A 23266-nucleotide genomic window follows, 5' to 3' on the forward strand; every position below is an offset into this window, starting at 1 on the left:
TCAGGTATTGTGATGCCTCCTGCCTTGCCTTTGTTGCCTACGATTGTCTTTGCTATTCTAGGTCTCTTCTGTTGCCAAATAAATTTTAGGATTGTTTTCTCCAGATCTGTAAAGTATGTTATTGGCATTTTGATCGGAATTGTATTAAATCTGTATTAACCGTTTTTGAAGTATGGCCATTTTCACAATGTTGGTTCTTTCTAACAAAGAGCAAGGATATCCTTCCATTTTCTGTCATCTTCTTCTGTCTCCTTTTTTTAGAGTACTACAATTTACAGTATAGAGGTCTTTTACATCCTCTGTTAGGTTGATTCCTAAGTATTTCATTGTTTTGGATGCTACTGTAAAAGATGTCATTTCCATAATTTTTCTCTTAGTGAGTTTCTTGTTTGTGTACAGGAATGCCATCGATTTTTGAGTACTGACTTTGTATCCAGCTACACTGCTGAATTTACTTTTTTTTTTTAATTGGTACCAGGTATCGAACCTGGATACCAGGGATCAAACTCAGAACCATGTACTTGCAAGGCAGGCGCTTATGCCACTGAACTAAATCCCCAACCCCTGAGTTTGCCTAACTCTGTTAGTCTTTTGATAAGAGTTTTTGGGATCTTGTATGTAGAGTATCATGTTGTCTACAAATAATGATAATTTAACTTCTTTCTTATCCTCATTCCTTTTATTTCTCTCTTGTCTAACTGCTCTGGCTAATGAATTCCAGAACTATATTGAATAAGGTTGGTGGTAGTAGACATCCTTGTCTTGTTCCTGGTTTTAGAGTGAAAGCTTTTAGTTTTTTTCCATTTAGTATAATGTTGGCTGTTGGTTTGTCATAAATGGCTTTTATCAGATTGAGTGTAGATACTGTGTATTCCAAGTTTCTGTAGGTTTTTTTTTTTTTATCATGAACGAGTGTTGGACTTTATCAAAAGCTTTTGCTGCATCTATTGAGATGACCATGTGATTTCTGTCTTTGGCCCTGTTGATGTGGTGTATTACATTTATTGATTTGTGAATGTTAATCCATCTCTGCATTCCTGGGATAAATCCCACTTGGTCATGATGTGTAATTTTTTTGATGATTTGCTGCATTCTCTCTGCCAGTATTTTATTGAGAATTTTTGCATTGATGTTCATTAGTAAGAGTGGCCTATAGTTCTTCTTTTTGGTTGGGTCTTTCTCTGATTTTGGTACCAGCTTAATACCTGCCTTCAGGAATGAGTTAGGAAGAATTGCTTCCCTTTCAATTTTACTGAAGAATTTGAGGAGTATTAGCATTAAATCGTCTTTAAAATTCTTAAAGAATTCAGCTGTAAATCCATCAGAACCTTGGCTTTGTTGGCAAGTTTTTAATCAAATTTTCAATTTTAGTAGCTGATATTGGGTTATTCAAGATTGTTATATCTTTTTGATTCAGCTTTGGTAATTTATACATTTCTGGAAATCTGTCCATTTTCTCTATGTTTTCCACCTTATGTGGGTAAAGATTTTCAAAGTAGGTATTAATGATCTGAAGATTGGTTTTTGAAGCTGGAACTGGTAGTGCTAAATTGATTTCTTCCACAGGAACTACTAACTTACTTATTGATAAATCTTTCAAATACTATGTGCTATGAAAATAACTAGATATTTGCATTGGTTCTAATAGTCACATCCTTGAAAAGCAGGTTTTTCCATTTAGAAGTACTATGTTAGACTTTTAGTGTTTTTATAGGGTTACTTTGCTCCATAGTCAAAAGATCATTTACCTGTAGTGTTCAAGCAAGTATTAAGGGAAAATAAATAAATATCTATCTATCTATCTATACATATACATACACAAAATAGTTAAGATAGTTATACTACTAATTGCTGTTAGTTCATTGAAAGAAAAGTTTGGTTTGTTCCTGTATTGTTTGATAAATTTTTCACACCTGTATTGTGTAATATGAGCAGCTTTGAAGATAACAGTATGCAATGTATAACCATTACTCTCCTACAATGTTGTTTTGAAATTTTGTACCATTGTTTTTTTTTTTTTATTTTCTTAAAAAAAAAAGGATTGTGGATGTAGAGGTAATGGACTTGCCTCTTTGATCTCAGCTTGCAGTGAATGTTCATCCCACAGCACCTTGGTACCAACGATACAGTGGCTAAGACTAAGTAACACTCTTAACGAATTTAAGTTCTGGCCAAGAGAATGTCAGTAAACAACTAGTAAATCAGCAAATTAGATAGTGAATAAGTAAATTAATGTTATGGAGAAGTATTTTGCTGGGTTGATTGAAGGACTTGACAAAAGCTAAATGGTGTAGTCTTTGCTATGATGAGGTGTTCTTAAGAGGTAGAAGTAGTTAGTAGCCTTTAGAGATTTTAAGTAGGTAGAGAATGATACAATATAGTTGGTATTTTTAAAAAGATGATTCTGGCTGCTATGCAGAGATCACACTGCAGGGGGAAGAGTGAAAGAAGAGAAACCAGAATATTGCAGTATGGAAGGGACACTAGATTTGGTTGTCAAATTGAGATTATTTGGAGGTTGAGCCAGTAGGGTTTGCTGTTGAATTGAGTGTGATGGATGAGGGAAACAAGAATCCCATTGCATAAGTAGTGGTAGTACGATTAACTGATATTGGGAAGATCTGAGATGTAAGGTTAAGTGGGGAAAATAATCAAATTTGTTTTGGAGGTTATTAGGTTGGAATTTTTGCAAATCATAGTATGTAACATTTTTTGAGTACAAAAATATGCCCTTTTTGGGAGAAAATTTGCTTAAAAGTTAATTTGCTTATGATACTTTTGTTAATACATTCATCTTTCATCACCCATTATTTGTTTCCAAGCTGAGTACTCCAGTTATATCCGAAATTCTTCTATCACGCTTAAGATGTCTATAAAATACAACAGTTTTGCTTATTCATACACTGATGATTTGTTCACTCTTGCTTATTCCTGACTTTTGCTTTAATACCTTCTATCTTTTGGGGGTGATTTTATTGATTCTTTGTGGAGGGGTATGTAACTGAAATTGTTCAGTATTGCTAATTGCTAGCATTTCTGGGAAAGGTTTGGTAGAGAAAGTTAAAAATAAATATATAGGGGGTTTATATTATCTATGAATTTTAATCATTTTATCCTTATCTTCCACTAATGTGGATTGAATTTGATAATACCGTTAATGTGGGAAGATTTAAAAGTTTTTCTGGAGCTAGGTTTATGTGTCTGACTTAATCCCAGTACTCTGGCATGCTAAGGCAGGACGATGGCAAGTTCAAATCCAGGCTAGGGAATTTAATGAGACTTTAAAATTAAAATATGGGCTGGGGATGTAGCTCAGTGTGAGGGCACTGACTGGATATATTCCCCAGTAAGATACCACCAAATCTTTATAGGAAAGTCCTACTTATTTACAAAAAATTTAATCTTGAGGAAAGGAAAAAATAATCTTTGGTAGAAAAATTTAAAAGTTCATGTTTGAAATTTCTGTGACAGTATTCAGATGTCTACATGAAAGATTAAATATCAGAATATGAGATCAAGCAAAATAAATAAATATAGAACTTCTTTGCTTTCTTTTGGTTGCATATTTTTAGGTGTTAGATTCACGATAATGTTAAGACTATACACTATTTTAACCAACATGGAACAGTAGATTATACCTAAATAAATATAGAACTTCTTTGCTTTCTTTTGGTAGCATATTTTTAGGTGTTAGATTCACGATAATGTTAAGACTATACACTATTTTAACCAAGATGGAACAGTAGATTATACCTACTTAATATGCCTTAAGTTACAACCTCAAAAACTCACTAAATCGCTAAAGCATAGACATTCAAATACAAGTGTAAATATTTATAACATTACTAGTTATTTTCAGACACATTGCTTTATGCAGTGATGAAGAAAAGCAAAAATTGCTCCATGGGAATATCATGTATAACAAAGCATAGAATACTGGTACTTGAAATGACTAGTGAGAAAGTACGCAATCTAAAAACATTTCATCATGACCCACTTACTGTGAAGTACTGTGACTAGAATGGTTTATGTTATACTTTCCCTTTAAAAAAGTCACCAAATGTTAGGGAAACATTTGTAAGGGATATCTTTATTAAGATAATCAAGTTGTATTCTTAAATTCATTTATTCCATTTAAGTTTTTATTTTTTTCTGTTTTTTAAGTTTAGACTAATGTTCTTGAAGATAAGGAAGTTTGCAGGGATCTTCACAAACACAACCTAAGATTTTATCTACAAGCATTAGAACTAAAAAGCTTTAGTTCATTTTTTCATTTAATTAAAAATGATTAGATTGGATTTTTCTGATGATTTTATCATCAGACCAGTAATGCAGTATGAAAAATGAATGCTTTAAATTTAATTGAAGTAAAGCATATATTTTAGAAAACAAATGTTCTCATTTACATGTGTGTGTATTTTTTTTTAAAGCAAAATCCATTTAATAGAGAAATATAAACATTTTTCTTTGCTAGATAAGTTCTGAATTCTGGGTTTGAAAAACTAGTTGTTATATGTTCTAGGTAAATAGGTAGTTATGTGTATATGAATATTTACATATATATAAACAGAACTCTTGCTTTGAAACTTTGAAACTGCATAAGTAAAATACAGCTTGCCTTGAGAAAAATATTTTATTTGAACATACATGTTACAATGAATAAAGGATTCTTTGAAGACTCAAAGTTGTATTCCTTTCCAATTTTGTTGAGCAGACCTTTGGGGAGCTTTGCCCTTCACCAGAAGACAGGACATAAGGAAAGCTATTAAAGGTTAACATTATATAGACTATGTATATCTATATCTTGAAATGATCTTTAAATTGATAGATTATAAAGCTTTTTATTTAAAAGTTTTTCTTGAATTTGTAAAACCTAAACTACAATTGTACTATTTTGTCCATTTATTACTTTGGATTTAAATTGCTAAAAAACCATTTTCAGCTATCCATTACAATAATTTACGCATGTAGTTATTGAGAATATGCTTACAGTGATCTCTTCATATTAGATAGCAATGTCAAGGAAAAATATTTATCAAATAGTGCATATTTTAAAAATAAGTAAAAAGTAGTTCAAGTCCAGTTTGTTTGATCTTGAGGGTGAATGGATTACAAGGATTAATGTACATACCAGAAATAAACTGTTGGGCAGAATGCTAAAGAGCTATATTTTAAATAATAGCTCTTATTTTTATAGCTATAAACAAGTTATATATAAATGTTGGTGGTACCAGAGCATTGTAAGTAAAACTTGTTTGTGATAAACTCCATCGTTGGTTCTGTATCTGAAAATGTAACTGAATGATAATAAGTGCTATTCATCTGCAGGTGCATTGCTTCTACTTAGTTAAAAGATGGTTGAAAGGATAGGAATTAGTAGCATGTTGTATTAGCCTTTTGTAGTGCATTTTGTCCTAAGCATCTTAATTTCCCTGTTTTGAATGCTAAGTAGCAAGGGTCTTGGTTTAGAACTAATACCCATCATGCATGTAAACGGTATGAAAGAGCTGCTTAGTAAGTTAACACAAAGTGTTCTTGTGTCAGTCCTTGTGGAAATAGATACAATACAAACATTACAGCTGAACTCACGGCAAACTCCATTAAGTAAAAACCTGGCTTCATTGTTCAGGAAAAAGTTTGAATAGAATGCAAGCTCATTTTGTTGAATGTAATGTCAGGCTTTTAGGGACTGTATTGAGGGATAAGGTTTTGTTAAGTTGAGACCAATTCATTAAGTTTTATTGCCTGGTGAGAAGCAGTAATACTTTATTGTAAGACTTCATCAAATATTCATGGTTAAAGAGAAGTAGTAAATGTATTCAATCAAGTGGTCTTTTGGGGTTTTGAAAAGGATTATGAAGTCTGCTCAGATGATAGTTTTAACATTCATTGAGGTTGTTTAATGAGGGTAATTTTAATCTTTGAGTTTAATTTTGTTGTCCAGTCTTGTCTCTTTTGTACTACCACAAATCCAGGTCTATAAAAATTATGTCACATTATAGAGATGAGTGAATAATATACCCATTCATATAATTTGTGTTTTTCCTAAGTGGGGATATTTTTTAAATTACCATCCTAATTTGGCATATGAGGGAGTTGCTGTCTGTGTGTTGATTATGAAGTTGCTATTCATTTGGTCAGGCTAACCTTACTTCACTACTGCTAGTGATCTTTTCTTGTCTTAGATAATGCATTGTGTTTGATACATAAAATAATAAGTAGTCTTTTGTTTGGCCATTTCAGATTATCGTGAAAGGTTGTAGTCAGCATTTTCTACAGGATGTTAGAAATTTTGTGGCACACTCATTATTGCACATGATAGGCTACCTGTTTCCTCTAATTTATTGTTAAGTTATGCTCATCTCAGATTGGTGTGGCAGTGGTTTATGCACGTGAAACTCATCCTTCTGTGGTTCACTGTGTGTTTACTTCTTTAGTTTGTGAGCTAAACTTTTATAATGTTCGTTGGTTTTGTTCTTTCAAAAGATCAAACATACTCAAAAGCCAAATTTGTTACTAAGTTTTTATGTTCTTTATCCCCTATTCCTTAGGCAGATGATGTGGAGGGGAAAATCAGACAAATCATTCCACCTGGATTTTGCACAAACACAAATGACTTTCTTTCTTTGCTGGAAAAAGAAGTTGATTTCAAGCCATTTGGAACACTACTCCATACATACTCAGTTCTCAGTCCAACAGGAGAAAACTTTACTTTTCAGATATACAAGGTAAAGAGAAATCTAAATATTCTTTAGGTAAAGTCACTCCATGTGTCTGAAACGTGCATGCAATTTATTTGTTATTTTCATGATTTACTGTAGCTTCAGGAAACTTAAGTTTTTTTATTGACATTAAAAACATCTATTTGTGTGTGTGTGTGTGTGTGTGTGTGTGTGTGTGTGTGTCTGTCTGTCTGTCTGTCTGTGTACACATTTAATGTGAGACTTCTAAGCATTTTCCCACAGGACAGTTTTGTGTTCTGAAGACTTTCACGTACCTCTGTGATGAGTTTCACCTGACTTTTTCTGGCTTTTTCCCTAGGCTGACATGACATGTAGAGGCTTTCGAGAATATCATGAAAGGCTTCAGACCTTTTTGATGTGGTTTATTGAAACTGCTAGCTTTATTGACGTGGATGATGAAAGATGGCACTACTTTCTAGTGTAAGTACAGTTCTAAAGCAACAGTAGACCTTATTACCTTCACAAAGCCAGCATTTTAATTGTGGCAGCCCAATTATTGGGACAGTATAATGATATTTTTCCCAGGAAAGAAAAACTATTGTTTATGAGGCTTGAGTTTTCCTTCATTATGCTTTAGGAGACCTTGAGAATAGAGCTGAATTCAATGCTGTTGTCCGTTAGGGCCTTGAATGTAGGCTTAAACAGTAAAATGAGCTTTGCCTGTGTTTTCTTTTACTTGCCACCTATTCATCTTTATAATAGGCAAGTGCACTGAAGTGATGTAAAGAGGTCTGATTTATCCAAGTTGCTGCACACCAATTAAGTGAATTGTACATTCAGAACATAGCAGGTGTACCCATTGGGCCCTCACAGAGTAGCTTGCTGACACTGAAAATTCAGTCAGAGAATGGAAAAGAAAATGGACACTGCATGGGAGCGCGACTGTAATTGACCTGCTGGGCTTTCTGTTTTATCTGCAGATTTGAGAAGTATAATAAGGATGGAGCTACGCTCTTTGCGACCGTAGGCTACATGACAGTCTATAATTACTATGTGTACCCAGACAAAACGCGGCCACGTGTAAGGTAATTGGCAGTATAACACGTGCCTTGTCTTTTATTTCAGAAGAAGGAACTGCTGAAGTTTCCAATACTTGTTATAATAGTGTTGATTTGTTTAAAAATATCACCATTATTCATTGACTATGTACTGATTTATTTCATTGTTCCCTTTGAAACAGTGTGGAAGAGTAAACCAATTTTGAGTATCTTGATAATTTTTGGATTTCTTCAAGGTTGACTGAAAAAAATTACAAACTTTTAAAATATTCATAATACTAGAGGGATTTGTAGTTTTTTTAACTGGCCATGATATTTTAAAGTTCTAATTTAAAAAATTTATTTACTGCAGTCAGATGCTGATACTGACTCCATTTCAAGGTCAAGGCCATGGTGCTCAACTTCTTGAAACAGTTCATAGATACTACATTGCATCTCCTTCAGTTCTTGATATTACAGGTATGTAAAATTTAATGCTACTGAAAGAACTTCTAATAACGTCTTTGTTACTGTTTTTTTTTTTTTTTTTTTTTCCAAAAGAACTTTCATTTTAATAGTATTCTTGGGTGCTCTTTTAGGGACTGTCCAAATATTGCTTAAGGGTACATTTTTTTGAGACAGGGTTTCACCATGTAGTTAATGCTGGCCTTGAACCCAGGCTGGCTTTATATCCAGTGACCCTCCCTGCCCAAGCCTCCTGAGTGCTGGAATAACAGGCTTATACCACCATGCCTGGCTTTTTAAGGCTACATTTTTAAATTTAATTTTTTTCCTTTTTTTTTTTTTTTGGTACCAGGGCTCGAACTTATGACCTTGTGCATGCCATGCAGGTGCTTGTGCCACTGAACTACTTCTCCAGCCCTTAAGGCTGCATTTTAGATCATAAGTCTCTGTAGAGATTAAATATACCCCTAACTGTAAAGCAGCTTAACTGAACAAATTGAAGATCATGAACTGAATATTATGGAGAAATCTTGGTCAGGCATAAACACATTGAAAGTATGGTCAAACTTAGTTTATTTGGCAGTTACATATATTATTCAGTATGTACTCATTCGTTTCTCATGTATAGACAGAATTTTAAAAAATTTATACCTTTGAAAAAACCAAAGGTAAATAGTTGCTGAACAGAATACACACATCCTAAACTGTATTTTATGTTCCTAAAATGCATGCCTTTATTTAAGGCAGTAGTAGATAAGGTAAAATGTAGGCCAGTTTGTTTTGGGAACATCTTTTAGTATGGATTAGCCACAGAATTAATGTTATGAAATGAACATTTTGGAGGAGAAAAGAACTTCATCTTTTAAGAAGAGAAGAAGGTACCATCAGATGGAGTTACAGATGACAATACCTCCCTTCCCTCTCCTCTCTTCCCCTTCCCCCCATCCATCTCTTCCTCCCTCTCTCTCTCTCTCTCTCTCTCTCATTCATTCACTCATTCACTCATATTGGGAACTAAACCTACCAACATTGCATTGAACTACATCCTGATACCTTTTTAAAATTTTTTTCAGATAAGATCTCACTAATTTGCCCAGACTGGGGCTGAACTTGTGATCCTTGGGCCTTAGCTTACCAGAGTGCTGGGATTATAGGCATGTGACAGATGATAGTGTTTTAACATGTAAACTACTAAAGAACAAAGAGGTTCAAGGAACATTTATGTTGTCACTATTTTCTTTTCCCTTGAGTAGTAACTCAGATTATCCCTTATAAAGTTTCTGATTAAGCTGAAAGTTATCCTTTCTTTTCCCATGAAAAATACTATAAAAGTTGAGCATCCTAAATTAAAAATCGAAAGTTTTTGAGTGCCAGTATAACACTTATAAAGGTTTTGATTTCTGAAGCCATTTGCATTTTCAGATTACATATGCTCAACTGGGAAAATCTATGCAAAGGTTCCAAAATCCAGGAACTAGTTCTAAGCATTTCAGGTTATGGTTGGTGTGTGTGTGTGTGTGTGTGTGTGTGTGTGTAATTCAGTGGTAGAGCATAGACTTCTCATTCAGGAGGCAGACTTCAGTCCCCAGCACCAAAACAACTCTTCAGGTAAAGGTCACTCACCCTGTATCACATATTCACATTCAAATTAGGTATTAAAATTTATTCTATAGTGGTATAATTGGTTAGTGTTTGGTACTTACATAAAATTTACTGTACAAGTTTGAATAGTGTTTAACATTCACTAAAATGTTAACTTGTTAAAAAATGCTGTTTCAGAATTTTATGTTTATTTAAAGACACCAAAATAATTCCTGAATATAGGACTAACAGATTTATAAACAGCTTAGTAGGCAGACTGTGTTAGTTGCTCCGTTTTTCATATAGTAGTGGTTTCACTTGTCGAAAGTAAATAAAGTTATTTGAGAATAATGACTTGATCCTATAGAGTAATAAACTAGAGGAAAAGCGTGGTCTTGTTTTTTTACTTGCTGACAATTAAAACCAAGGCTTCATTTATACTAGGCAAGTGTTCTGCCAATGAGCTATAGTCCCAACCCAACATGTGTTTTAAAGGGAGTTCCACATTTATGGAATTGAATTAACTTTTCATCTGATGTCCTGCTTCTGTTAAATGAGCTGGAAAGAGAAAATAAAGTAGTTTATATCAAACCTCATTTGTATCAAAAGTTATAAATTGCTTAAGTGACACTTATCTTTAGTGACTTGTAAAATTACAGAAACAGTTTTAGAAAAGTACAAATTACATCACTTCTTTTAGCTAAAACTGAAAGTTGTTTAGCTTCTATTTCATTACAGAGCTTGGACTTGGGGCTATACGAAGGAACATTTTTGGTGATTTTAATCTGGAATTCACACAAGTAGTCTTTGTCTGCTCTAGTGGGTAATGTGCCAGCGGGGGTTGTTTCTCTGAAGCCTCTTAACTACTTTCTTCTGTCTACTCCAGCCAATAAAGTCCTTGATACTTAGCACCAATTAGCAGATAAAGAATTTTATTTCTTAAATCTCAGTGAAGAGTCATCAATAATAGTACCCTTTATTCATTGCTGTTTTTCATTAGAAATGAAGTCTTTAAAAAAGAAAAGCTAAACATGCTAAAGGACTTCTGAATTTGACTAGAGGTATCAGCCTTTATTTTCGGCATTAACATTTCTTAGCATTATAAAATACTAAAAATGCCTTATCAGCTGTTCTCATTAAATAATTCTAGGCTTCCATATTTGATCTTTAAAAAGCAAAAGAAAACAAAACAAAAAACTTAAAGGAGTTTGTATACTTTAGTCATTTTAGTTGTCTATTTCTCTGGTATCCTATATATATTTTTTAACTATGTAGCTTTAGCAGGCTTTGGCTCTCCCTTTGCAGTTCAGCCTATTTGTACTGAGTAAGCCTTTTGCTTACTTGACATAAAAACAGTAATAGCAAAATTTGCCATTGTAGCTTAGGTTGTATCCTACTTCCAGTGTATGTTTGTGATGTTATTGCTGCTGTTATAATTTTAGCTTAATTAGTATGTATACTCCAAAGTGTTTGTCTTTTTACATGTGGATGTTGAATTGTCTTGATACCTTTGTTGAAAGTCAGTAGACCATAAATATGTTAGCTTATCTCTCTATTATAATGATTTGTACATTTATCCTTAGGTTAGAATCACTATCTAGAGTAGTTTACCGTAGCATTATATTCAGGGATGGTTGTGGTATTTTTGTGGTAGTGGGAATGGACCTACAGCTTTATTCTAGCTATACTCCCAAATCTTTTTATTTTTTAAAACAAAGTCTTGCTAAGTTGCCTAGGTTGGCTTGAAGCTGTGCTTTTTCTGCCTCAGCCTCCCATGTAGTTGAGTATACAGGCATGTACCACTGTCTGGCAAGTTTTGTTATGTTTTCTAAACATTTTTTTTTCTTCTTCTTCTTCTTTTTTTTTTTAAATCCTTACCAGGGATCAAACTTATGACCGCCTGCTTGCAAGGCAGGTGCTTGTGCTGCTGAGCTGGGGGTTTACCCAGCACCATGGTTTTGTTATATTTTCAATTTTGTGAAGTTTCAACTGCCAAGTATACAAATAGAACTTATGGAGTGTATTTTGTCTAGATGCTGCAGAACAAACAGAAGTCTCTTGCAGAATTGATGAGCAGGGTTAAACATGGGCACTGATCCTAGCCAGGTGGGTGGGAATGGTACAGGGAAGAGCAGATATAAGAGGACTCCATCAGAGGGCACTGTCTGAGGATGATCCTCAGAGACACAGTCATACAGTCTATACGTTTCTCTTTGTGTGAAGATCCAAGCACCATAGCCTGGGGCTTGATATTCCAAATTTAACAGCACCTTGTGTAATGTACTTGATGCATGGAAATTCTTACTTTTCTTGCTGGGTATCCCATTCCAAATAGGTGCACAGTCTGAATTCTAAAAATAGCAAAAAATAAACAAAAAATCCCACAGACGTCCAAATGGTTAATGAAATGTTCTTTGCATCGTCCCCTGTCAGCCCTCTCCCACCTTTCCCCAGACCTTCCTGGCAAGATGAAGAAGTTACCCCAGTTGGCCTCCTAGCTGTGAAGGGCTGCACAGGATGGGCAAGACACAGCAGAGGTCTTGACGGGACAATTGTTCCCTTGTAGCTCCTTCTATAGGCCATGCTTATTCAGACAGACAGACTAAATCCTCTTTAGGGGCAAAGTTGCATCTTCTTTTGCTTTCCTGTCTATTTTCCTGGTAATTCCTGACATTGCTGCTAGATAATCGCCATTCCTGCAAGATTGGCCTTGGTTTCTCTGTCTTCTCAGCTAAGTGCAATTTCGTGTTACATCTTCCATTTTCTTTTCTCAATATTCTTTTTTGTTCTCACCTTGAAAACTCCTGTGTCCTGTCCAGATTCAGTTGTATGACATTTCTGGTTGTCTGTGCCACCTTGTTGGAGTGTTTTCAGTGCTGATGAGCCCTTTTTACCTTTGTACTTTCGTTTGCGTCATCTCCATTGTTTTGTCTGACACCGGAGATATCTTCATTTTGGGTTACCTGCAGCCCCATCTCTACTTTCTTTTTCTTCTTTCTTTCCTTGGTTTTCTGCTGTTTAGCCTGAAGCTTTGCATTGGTCTCATTGCTTCTGCACTGCCAATCTTTGTGGCCTTTCTCTTTCCTTTAGGTATATAAAGGCCCTGTCGGGAAATGCACCTTGAACTTTATATTTAGTTTGGAAATAGGAAGTCCTCTGACTTGTTGTTTTTAAAAATTGCTTTGGTTATACAAAGTCCTTTTTATTTTGGTAAAAATCTTAGGATCAGCTCATCAATTTCTGCAAAAAAGTAAATAAATAATTAGAGTTTTTGTAAGGACTGCACTGAGTCTAAATCAATTTGAAGAAAATAGCCATCTTAATAATATTGAGTCATTTGATCCATTAACATGAAATATCTTTTTATTCAGAGCTTTAAAATTTTCTCTGAAAGGGGTTGAGCGTGCTTAGCATGCACAAGGCCTTGCTTTGGTCCCCAGCATGTGCATACATAACATTTTTCTGCAGTGTTAGTTTTCAGTGTGCAATTCTTTTTTTGTTTGTTTGGTGTTTTTTTTGTTTTTTTCCTTTTTATCGGTACGAGGGATCGAACTCACGACTGCCTGCTTGCAAGGCAGGTGCTTATGCTGCTGAGCTAAACCTCCAGCCCCCCAGTGTGCAATTCTTGTACTGTTTTTGTTACATTTATAGCCATTTTACTATTTTTAAGTTGTTTTAATATAGTATATAGAAATAGTTTATATATTTTCTGTACTTGTTCATTAGTTGTCAGTTTTTGGTTAGGACTTTCTACATACAGATGATTTTATCTACAAAGGTAAAAATACTTCTCAATCAGATGTATTTTTTTCCTGATTGCAGGAACTCTGTAACAATGCTGATTAGAAATGGTGAGGCAGGGACCAGGGGTTTAGCTTAGCAGTATAAGCACTTGCCTGGCAAGCATGAGGTCATAAGTTTGATCCCTGGTACAAAAAAAAAGGGCAGACATCTGTGCCTCAGAAGGAAAACATTCTTTCACCATTATATTAGCTGTATTTTTTTGTACGCCAGTTTTCAAAGTGAGGAATTTCTGTCTATTGCTAGGTTGCTTAATTCATTTTTATATTGCTATAACAAAATACTGGAGGCTAGGTACTTTATAAAGAAAAGATATTTAGCTCACAGAATCTGCTCAGTCCTGATAAGGCTCATAGCCAATGACGTCACAGTGGCAGGAAGACATGCCAAAGCAGTGAGCATCAGATGTGCAGTGGAGATTAGGAGTTACCAGGCTCCCTTTTAAGAACCAGTTCTTAGAAGAACTTATGTTTCCACAAAGCCTGTGTTAATGACCTCTCGGGGTGTTGTCCCCATCACCTAGTAATTTTCCTTTTGGCCTCACCTCTTAAAGGTTCCACTACCTCAACATCACCGTAAGGCAGACCAAACCTCCCACATATGAACTCTGCACAATAAACCAATATCATGTGCTGAGTATTAACGATCAGTTGGTGGTGAATTTTGTTAGATATTCTTTTTTGTGACTGTTGAGATGATTATAAAGTTCTTCTCTCATTCTGTTAATACAGTGTGTTACATTAATTGATTTTTTTTTTTATGGTAAGCCAGTCTTGCATTTATAGTATAACCCCATTTGGTCCTATTTATGATTTATCTTATATTATGTATTGCTGAGTTTAGGTTGCTGATTTTGTTTTGTTTTGTTTTGTTTTGAGATAAAATCTCACTATCCGGTTCAGGCTGGCCTCTTAACTATGTAACCCAGGCTGGCTTCAAACTCACGGCTATCCTCCTTCTCAGCCTCCCAAGTGCTGAGATTACAGGTGTGTACCACCACACCGGGCAAATTTGCTGTTTTTTTTTTTTTTTTTTTTAGGACAGTTGCATCTGCATTCATAAATAATCTTGATTTACAGTTTTTTCATTAGGTCCATGATACTAGGGTAATTCTGGCCTCAGAATTTGTTTGTTTGTTTTTTGAGACAGTCTAAGTTGATAAGCTTCTTAGGTTGGACTGGAACTTTTAATCTTCCTGCCTCAGCTTCTTGAAATGCTAAGATTACAGGGATGTATCACCATGCCAGACTTCTGTTAATTCTTATAAACCTGGTATGCTAGCAATATAGTTCTTGTCTTTCTTTTTCTGGGAATATCTTTATATTGCTTTTGCTTTGAAGAATAGTTTTGTTTGACTGATAGCCATCTTGGTTGATGGTTTTAGATGGTATTTCCTGTTAGCACTTTGACTATGTCTTCCCACCGACTTCTAACTTCCTTGATCTCTACAATCATGATTGTCTTGCTTTAACAATTTTCTGTTTGTCTCTGGCTTCTGATGGTTTGATTGTGATATGATTGGGTGTGGACTTCTTCATGTTTTCCCAAATTAAAGTTGGTTGAGTTTCCTGGGTCTGTAAATTTTGTTTCTCATCAAGTGTGGTAAATTTGACCACCCTTTCCTTAAATATTTTTGTTCCTTTTTGATTTCATCATGATTATACTAAAATGCTTGAACAGTTTTAATTTGGGGGAGTATCTAAGTCCAGTTTACGTTTTGTAAAGCAGAGGAATGTTGGTAAAGAGATTATTTTAGTAGTTGACAGATAGAAGCATGTACAAGGAATTAAAATGTTCTTTAGGTGTTCTTTAGGGTGACTTGTGTAATAGAATGGTGATGCTTATTTGGAAAGACTGAAGAAAGGGATAGGATGACAAATTGTATATACAATCTTATATTTCCTTGATTTTTTTTTTTTGTGTAGGTTTGTATTTCCATTGTTTTGTTTTATTCTTAATTTCATCATTCTTAATAAATCATAATTTCATGGCCTTCTTTCTCCCCTTCCCTGCATCTTTTAGTCCCCTTCTCATTTGCAAAATACTGAATACAGTTACATTAACTATAATTAAAACTAACATACATGTGGCAGCATACTAATCAGAAAAGAATAGTTCTTATTTCACTAATAATATTTGATCAAAAAATAACATTTAAAAAATTATAATGTATTGCAAAAAGAAGACATTGCCATTAATGCCTCTCAGAATATGGAAGTTTCTTTGAACTTTGAACTTTTTGTTTCTTCAAACATACTTATTCCGTTATTCTTCTGACTTTCTGAAGCAGTTCTGGAGGACCTCTGTTGTGTAGATATCTTTAATTGTGTAGTCACGGCTGCCTTGATATCCTGAATCGATTCAAAATGTTTATCTTTCATGGTTGTTTTGATTAGGGGAAGAGCCAGAAGTGGCACAGTGACAGATTTGGTGAATAAGGTGGATGAGGACAACCGTGTTGTTAAGAGCTGGCCTTCTGGTTGGATGGTACTCAGCAGCACCATTCACTGTATTTTATTATTACACCTTGTAAAGCCCTCACATAACACTTCTAGAACAGCCTCAGAAAATGGCAAAAACGATGTGATAAATGTTCAAAGTGGGTTGGGGGGTATTTTGAGAGGGTTGTGTCTTACTATAATTTGCACATTCATAGTACATTTTGATCACACTACATATAAATATCTTTGCAAAAGAAGTATACCTATAATTTTATTGGGCACACATAGTCCTGTTTGAGTTCTAAGAAATAATCCTTTGAAATTGTGACTTTTGCATGTACTATTTTCTTTCTAAAATATTTGCCTTTTAAGTTAGCATGTATATTGAGATTACAAATGATGATAGAATTATGTTGGGTAAGAGGACTGTTACTCTGCTTTACATTTTTAGCGGAAGATCCATCCAAAAGTTATGTGAAATTAAGAGATTTTGTGCTTGTGAAGCTTTGTCAAGATTTGCCTTGTTTTTCCCGGGAAAAATTAATGCAAGGATTCAATGAAGATATGGCAATAGAAGCTCAGCAGAAGTTCAAAATAAACAAGGTATTTTTACTCTGTAGAAATTTACGTATGGAGCCAGGGATGATGGCTCACACCTATAATCCCAGCACTTGGGGGGCTGAGGCAGGAGGATCCTTGCGAGTTCAAGACTAGCCTGGGCTACAAAGTGAGTTCAAGGCTAGCCTGAACTGCATAGCAAGACCCTGTCTCAAAAAGACAAAATAAATAAATAAAGGAAATTTATGTATGTATGTATTTATGCATTTATTTATTTTGAGGATCTCATGTAATTCAAGATGGCTTTGAACTCCTGTAACCCAAGCTGGTTTTGAACTACTGGAAATCCTCCTGCCTCAGCTTCCCAAGTGCTAGGATGACAGGTGTGCACCACCATGCCCAATGAATTTTAAAGATTTTTTAAAAAGTACAGTAAGTCCCCAATTTAATGAATGAGTTCTGTAAGTCCTACAAAGTAAATCTTACACAAATATACAATGTACAACATAAAAAAACAAATGCAAGGTCTGTTTGTGTCTGTGAAAGTTTGCAACTCAGATGCTTATAGTCAGGGCCTAAGTGTACACAGCAAAAAGCGAAACACCTAGCAGTACGTGTGAGAAATAGCAGTGGTTAAGAGTACAGGCTCCGGGGGCTGGGAATTTAGCTCAGCGGCATAAGTGCCTGCCTTGCAAGCAGGCAGTCGTGAGTTCAATCCCCGGTACTGATAAAAAAGGAAAAACACACACACAAAAAAAGAGTACAGGCTCCAAAACCAGACTGTGTTCAAACCTAGATCTGCTGCTTACTCTGCGATGTGGGACAATTGTGTTTACTGCTTTGTTCCTTGGTTTCCTTATTAATAGAGTAGAAAGATAATAAATTTTATGACTATTAATTGTAATAAGCAAAACAAATATAGACAATAAGGTAGTTTGCAAGTTTTACCTTTTGAAAAATGTTTAAACTACAATCATTTTTCGTAAAAACAGTATGTGGGAAGAGGGTCTGAAGTAAAACATGTTTCAAAACATTTTATAGACTTCTACATATTTGTTTGAAGTCTAAAGTAGTGTGACTAGTTTAAGATACATATAGAACAAATAGTACTGGAATTCAGAGAAGGGAGTTTATAACATTTATGTAAATAAAGGAACCACACTGTTTTGTGGAACGAAGAGCATTTGAATAAAACCTTGAAGAATGGGTGAGATTTGGATTTTGAAAACACGTGGGATGAAGCATATTACAGTAAGGACTAACCATTTGATACTGTTGACCACCGTCCCTTATCTTCCAACTACAGTTCTTAGCTTTTCACTTACTAATCATTTTTCTCGAAATACTTTCACTCACTGCTATGTGCTCCTTAAATGTAACTCTTTCACAATTCTTTATTTGTTTTTAAGATTTAATACATGTTTGCAGTACATAATTAATACACTCATTGTGAGGAGTTGGTACATAAACATATCACATCCTGATTTTACTTCCATTCTCCTTTCTTTCCTTAGAGTTCTTTCTACCCATTTCTTCTTACTCTGTTTTAATTCTGCTTGGACAATCTCATGTAAATCTCCAACTTAGATTTTTTTTCCCCTCTGAGCTTCTAACTGTATAGCCAAGAGGTTGCTGGTCTCCTTCAACAACTCAATTTAAACTAAAATATTCCATCCTGCATTAAAATATTTTAATAATTTTCTGGCTTTAAGATGGAAAATATACCTTGGTCAGCCCTGCAGGTTAGGGAGGGAAAAGATTGAATCTCTAGGCTGTGTTAAATCTATATTAAGAGAATTTATTTAATAGCTCTGCTTGTAAAAGAAAGGGTATATGGACCATTAAAGCAATTCAGATTCTCAAGTAGAATACAGAGCTGTTGTAATCTGGACAGTGCTTTCTTCTTGACTTCAGCTTCCTATCACTTTGCTACCTGCTTTGGCTTTATGAGCCTGCTGCCATTTCCCACCTGCACCACACTTTTCTTCTGTGTCCCTACGAATATTTCTCCTATTGGGGATGCCTCTTTTGCCTGTTTGCCTGGCCACATAGGACTCATTTTTCAGACTCAACTCAGGTGTCCTTTCAAGGAAGTTGAAGACCAGCCTGAACTTACATACATAGCAAGACCATGCCTCAAAAAAGGAGAGGGAGATGCCAAAACTTCTTGATTTCTCCTGATATTTCTTGACCATTTTTCTCTTTCTTTCACTTGCCCATTAACTGTTAGTGTATCATACAGTCTCTCCTCTGCCCTCTTATCATTATGTATGTTTTTCTTTGGTGATCTTAACTGATCTTAAGGATTTAAATTGCTACCTAAAGTTAGTAATTGTTTAAACCTTCATCTTTAGACCAGCATCATACGTTTTGTTGCCTCCAGACTCTCCTCTGTGCTATGAAAAGGCTGTCATTACATATCCTTCTGTTTGTTATCCATCTCTAGAGTCCTTGTCCCTTAGTATTCCTATTGGACTGTCTCAGCTCATGCTCTCATGGTTTTTTTTTTTACCTGATTTAATAACTTAGCTTCTTAATTGACCTTTCTGCCCCTATTTTTCTATGCAGTTAAAAAGCAGTTTACTTAAAATTCAAATCTGTGCACATTGTTAAGCTTACATTTAAAACCTGGTCACCCACTAAATTGAAGTTCAGCTGTTTTACCCTGTATGTCTTTGTCCTCACTGCATGCCTCCTTACCTCTTATTCTGTGCACAGATACACAGTGCTCTTTCTATTTACAGAATGACGTCCTCCTACCTTTAAGGCTTATCCAGGCCTGCAGGTATGGCTCAGTGATAGAGATTCAGCTTAGGTTTTATTTTTTTATTCCTTCAGGAATGCTTGCTCTCCTACCACTTCCCACAGTTTCAGGCTATGCTACCTTAATACTCCATTTCTGTCATTAAATTTTTACCATTCTATTATTAAATCATTTTTGTTACCCACTAGATTGCTAACTCCTTGAAAATAGAGACAGGCTGCTTTTCTTCTGGTATCTAGCATAATTCCATCCCCATGGCAGATGAAATATGTCCCGTCACTGTTTTTTAATTTGAAAATGTTCAAAAAATGTGATTTTTTTTTTTTTTCTTTCAGCAACATGCTAGACGGGTTTATGAAATTCTTCGACTGTTGGTGACTGACATGAGTGACGCTGAGCAATATAGAAACTACAGGCTGGATATTAAGAGAAGACTGGTCAGCCCATATAAGGTAGAGTTTTCAAGACAGGCATTACATTCTTGTCCCTGTTTAAAACAAGAAAGACCAGCTAGTGCTGGTGTGTGGGCAAGTCAACATCAGTTTCCTTAAGGAACTTTTGCAAAGTGAAAATTTTCTTCCTGTTACAAAAATTTTTAGTCTAATAAAAAAAGAATTCTTAGTCTAGTAAACGGTAAATGTTTTTCATTCACTTCGAAGTGAATGTCAAGGATAGTCTATTTTTCTTTCATTTGGATGTGTTTTTTAAAAATTCAAATGCTCACATTCTTCTCTAACAAGTTATGTTGTTTTTTTTTTCCTATTTTTCTTATTGTCCTTTTTTTTTGTCTCTTAAAAAACAGCCTTTGTTTCTGTTTATAATGCCTGTAATGTACTATAACTGAAATCTCAAATTAATATTATTTACCTCTTTCTCTGGTCTTTTGTTAGTGTTTGAGACAGGGTCTCTCTCTATTGCCTAGGCTAGGTCTGATTTCTAATGTCCATAAAATTAACACTTTATTACTTGCTCTTAATAAAAGAATTTATATGATAACCTAGAACAGTTTATCCAAACATGAAAGTATGAAACAAGAAAGTATATTGTAGTGTTGCCACCTAACCAAGCGATCGAGTTCTTTTTCCTTCTTTGTATTATCCAGTACTTTCTTCCCTAAATCCACACTGTTCCTTCCATTTCTCCAACTGCTGACTTTAACCTCTCATCATCTGACTCTAACCACTACAGTAGGTACTTGGTCCTCCAATCTCATCCATCCTGAATATCACTGACACAGTGTTGTTCTGCAGTAGTGTCCAGCACAGAAATTGTTTACTGGCTCCTTTTTGCAAATTCCTCCAGCTTAATGTTGTCCTTCTTAATAAAATGTGGAGGGTATAATAAAATATGAGAGATTCAGTAAGTGCTAGTTAATAAACACTATTAAAGTATGATTTTTATTTACTTTTGTGAAACTTCCAGCAATTAGTTAAACATTGGTATTAAGTGAGCTTGAAAAAGAATGATTATTTAAATTTTAAAAAGTTATTACAGGGGCTGGGGATTTAGCTCAGCGGCGTAAGTGCCTGCCTTGCAAGTAGGCAGTCATGAGTTCGATCCCCGGTACCGATAAAAAGGGAAAAGACAAAAAAAAAAAATTATTACAATAAAAGATGCACTGCCATTAAATATTCCCCTTGACTTTGAACACACTTCTCTTATTAGTCGTGCCATTTTCTGAGGTCATTCTGGAAGTCCTTTTTGATTACTATTTTTAGTTGTGCTGTCATGATTATTTCAATGTCTTGAATAGATTGAAAACAACTGCCCTTTCATGTTGGGTGAATAAAGTAGGTGAGGGTACATTGTAATGTTTCTACAATCAGCTTACCTTTCAGATGGCACCATTCACTGCCTTTTTTATCACAATTCATGAAGACCTTCACATAAGAGGACTTCTAGAACTGCTTCAGAAAGTGGTAGAAACAGTGCCGGGGATTTAGCTCAGCAGCGTAAGTGCCTGCCTGGCAAGCATGAAGTCGTGAGTTTGATCCCTGGAATAAAACAAAACAAAAAAAAGTAGTAGAAATACTGAGATGTGTGTTCAAAGCAAGAATATTTTGAGTTGATGGCAGCAGCACTATAATCTTACTATAATGATTGTTTTAAATTTGAACATTCGGGTCTGGGGATTTAGCTCAGCGGCATAAGCACCTGCCTTGCAAGCAGGCAGTCGTGAGTTCGATCCCTGGTACCGATAAAAACGAAAAAGACAAAAAAAAAAAAAAAATTTAAACATTCGCTGTGTATTTCTTTTTTTTTTTTTTTTTTACTAGAAATCAAACTCGGGACCTTAGGCTTATCAGGCAGATGCTGAGCCACTGAGCTAAATTCCTGGCCCCATAATAATAGTTGCTTTTTCGTTAATATGTTTTTATTTAAAGAAAGGTATGTGTGTACACTGGCCAGAGATTGGGTTTTTTTATTGTTCCCTTGTTGGGGATCAAAACCTAGGCCTCATGAATGCAAGATAAGCATTCTGCCACTTAGCTACACACCCAGTACCGGCCAGAGTCTTTTCTTAGGCTCTGGAAGGAGCCTACTAATCACATACCTGTACTAATCATTATTCGACACAAACACCATGTCTTGTGAACTCTTTTAATAGGATTTGCAATTCAAGGGTAACAATTTAATAATGGCTTATTCCACGTGATTCTTCTGTTGAGTAAACTGGGTAAAATCTTGTCATTTTTTTCTTTTTCTATTATAAAAATTAATGAAAAATACACAATTTTGGTCATCCTATATTTAAATAATTGGACTTGTGAGTTTTTCCTCAAGGATAAAAACACTAGATTGGGCAGATAGCTTAGTTGGTCACTTGCCTAGCTTGTGTGAGGCCCTGGGTTTTTTTTTTTTTTTCTCTTTTTCATTTTTATCAGTACCAGGGATCGAACTCACGACTGCCTGCTTACAAGGCAGGCGCTTATGTCGCTGAGCTAAATTCCCAGCCCCTGAGGCCCTGATTTTAATCCCCCGCACCATGAAAAAAAAAAAATACCTCTTCAGGACAAGTTTGGGCGTATTTCTACTTTCATTTTTAACAGTGAAGATTTAAAATTTTAGGGAAAAAAATAGATCTTCTTTCTTAGTCTAATAAACAATTTTGTTTGTTATTTAGAAAAAGCAAAGAGATCTTGCCAAGATGAGAAAATGTCTCAGGCCAGAAGAATTGACAAACCAAATGAATCAAATAGAAATAAGCATGCAACATGAACAGCTGGAAGAAAGCTTTCAGGAACTAGTGGAAGATTACCGGCGTGTTATTGAAAGACTGGCTCAAGAGTGAAGTTATTCTATTCTGTACAGGAATCCCACAAATTTCTGTACATTGTGCTGTGAGAAATGTGATAACTTTAATGTTAACATCTTGTAACATTTTACTTACATTAAAAGCTATCTATGTTATCATTAGTTGATATTTTCTTTTGGAGAGATTGTATATTTTAAAATATTGTCTAGAAAGTTTATGAGCATATATTGCATTAAAAAATATAGCTTCTAAAGTACCACTTCTTATCTTCTTAAACAGTATAATAAATGCTTAGTTGTGATATGTTCATGTGTGATATGATTTTTAAATACTTACTATAAACTTTTCCTGTCTTAAAAAGCTTTAGGTTTTAGCTTTATTATCATGTATCATATACTTTGCTTCTAAGAGTTGACATCTGATATCTTTAAAACACATTCCTTCATGGTCATCTTAATAATCTTGTTTTTCCTGTATGATATTTCTAACTAGGAATGTTCCTAGTAAAGATCTGATTTGTTTTAAATAAACTCCTGCCTATATTAATTGTTTGTTAGTGGTTAGGCAGGTGAGAGAGAGACAAGAACTATACATACACCCTAAAGCCTAAATGTTTGGCATCAAAAATTAACTGAAGATAGGTTAGAAGTTAGCTGTAAAGCATTTTATAAACGATGTAA

At 34.8% G+C, this 23266-nt stretch overlaps 1 protein-coding gene across 1 annotated transcript in view; it reads left to right on the top strand.

Moving 5' to 3' along the window:
• Positions 1-22889, top strand: part of Hat1 (histone acetyltransferase 1) — a 46270-nt gene extending 23381 nt beyond the window's left edge. Inside the window, exons 5-11 of the mRNA XM_063259278.1 lie at positions 6552-6728; positions 7042-7163; positions 7664-7768; positions 8094-8200; positions 16460-16611; positions 19666-19782; positions 22455-22889. Coding sequence (XP_063115348.1) covers positions 6552-6728; positions 7042-7163; positions 7664-7768; positions 8094-8200; positions 16460-16611; positions 19666-19782; positions 22455-22622 — 948 coding nt within the window. The 3' untranslated portion in view covers positions 22623-22889. The remainder of the gene's footprint in view (positions 1-6551; positions 6729-7041; positions 7164-7663; positions 7769-8093; positions 8201-16459; positions 16612-19665; positions 19783-22454) is intronic.
• Positions 22890-23266: the final 377 nt, after the last annotated feature.

The sequence above is a fragment of the Cavia porcellus genome, unplaced genomic scaffold (assembly GCF_034190915.1).
Source record: "Cavia porcellus strain 051 isolate PalLab524CR breed Dunkin Hartley unplaced genomic scaffold, mCavPor4.1 scaffold_12, whole genome shotgun sequence".
Classification (NCBI taxonomy): domain Eukaryota; kingdom Metazoa; phylum Chordata; class Mammalia; order Rodentia; family Caviidae; genus Cavia; species Cavia porcellus.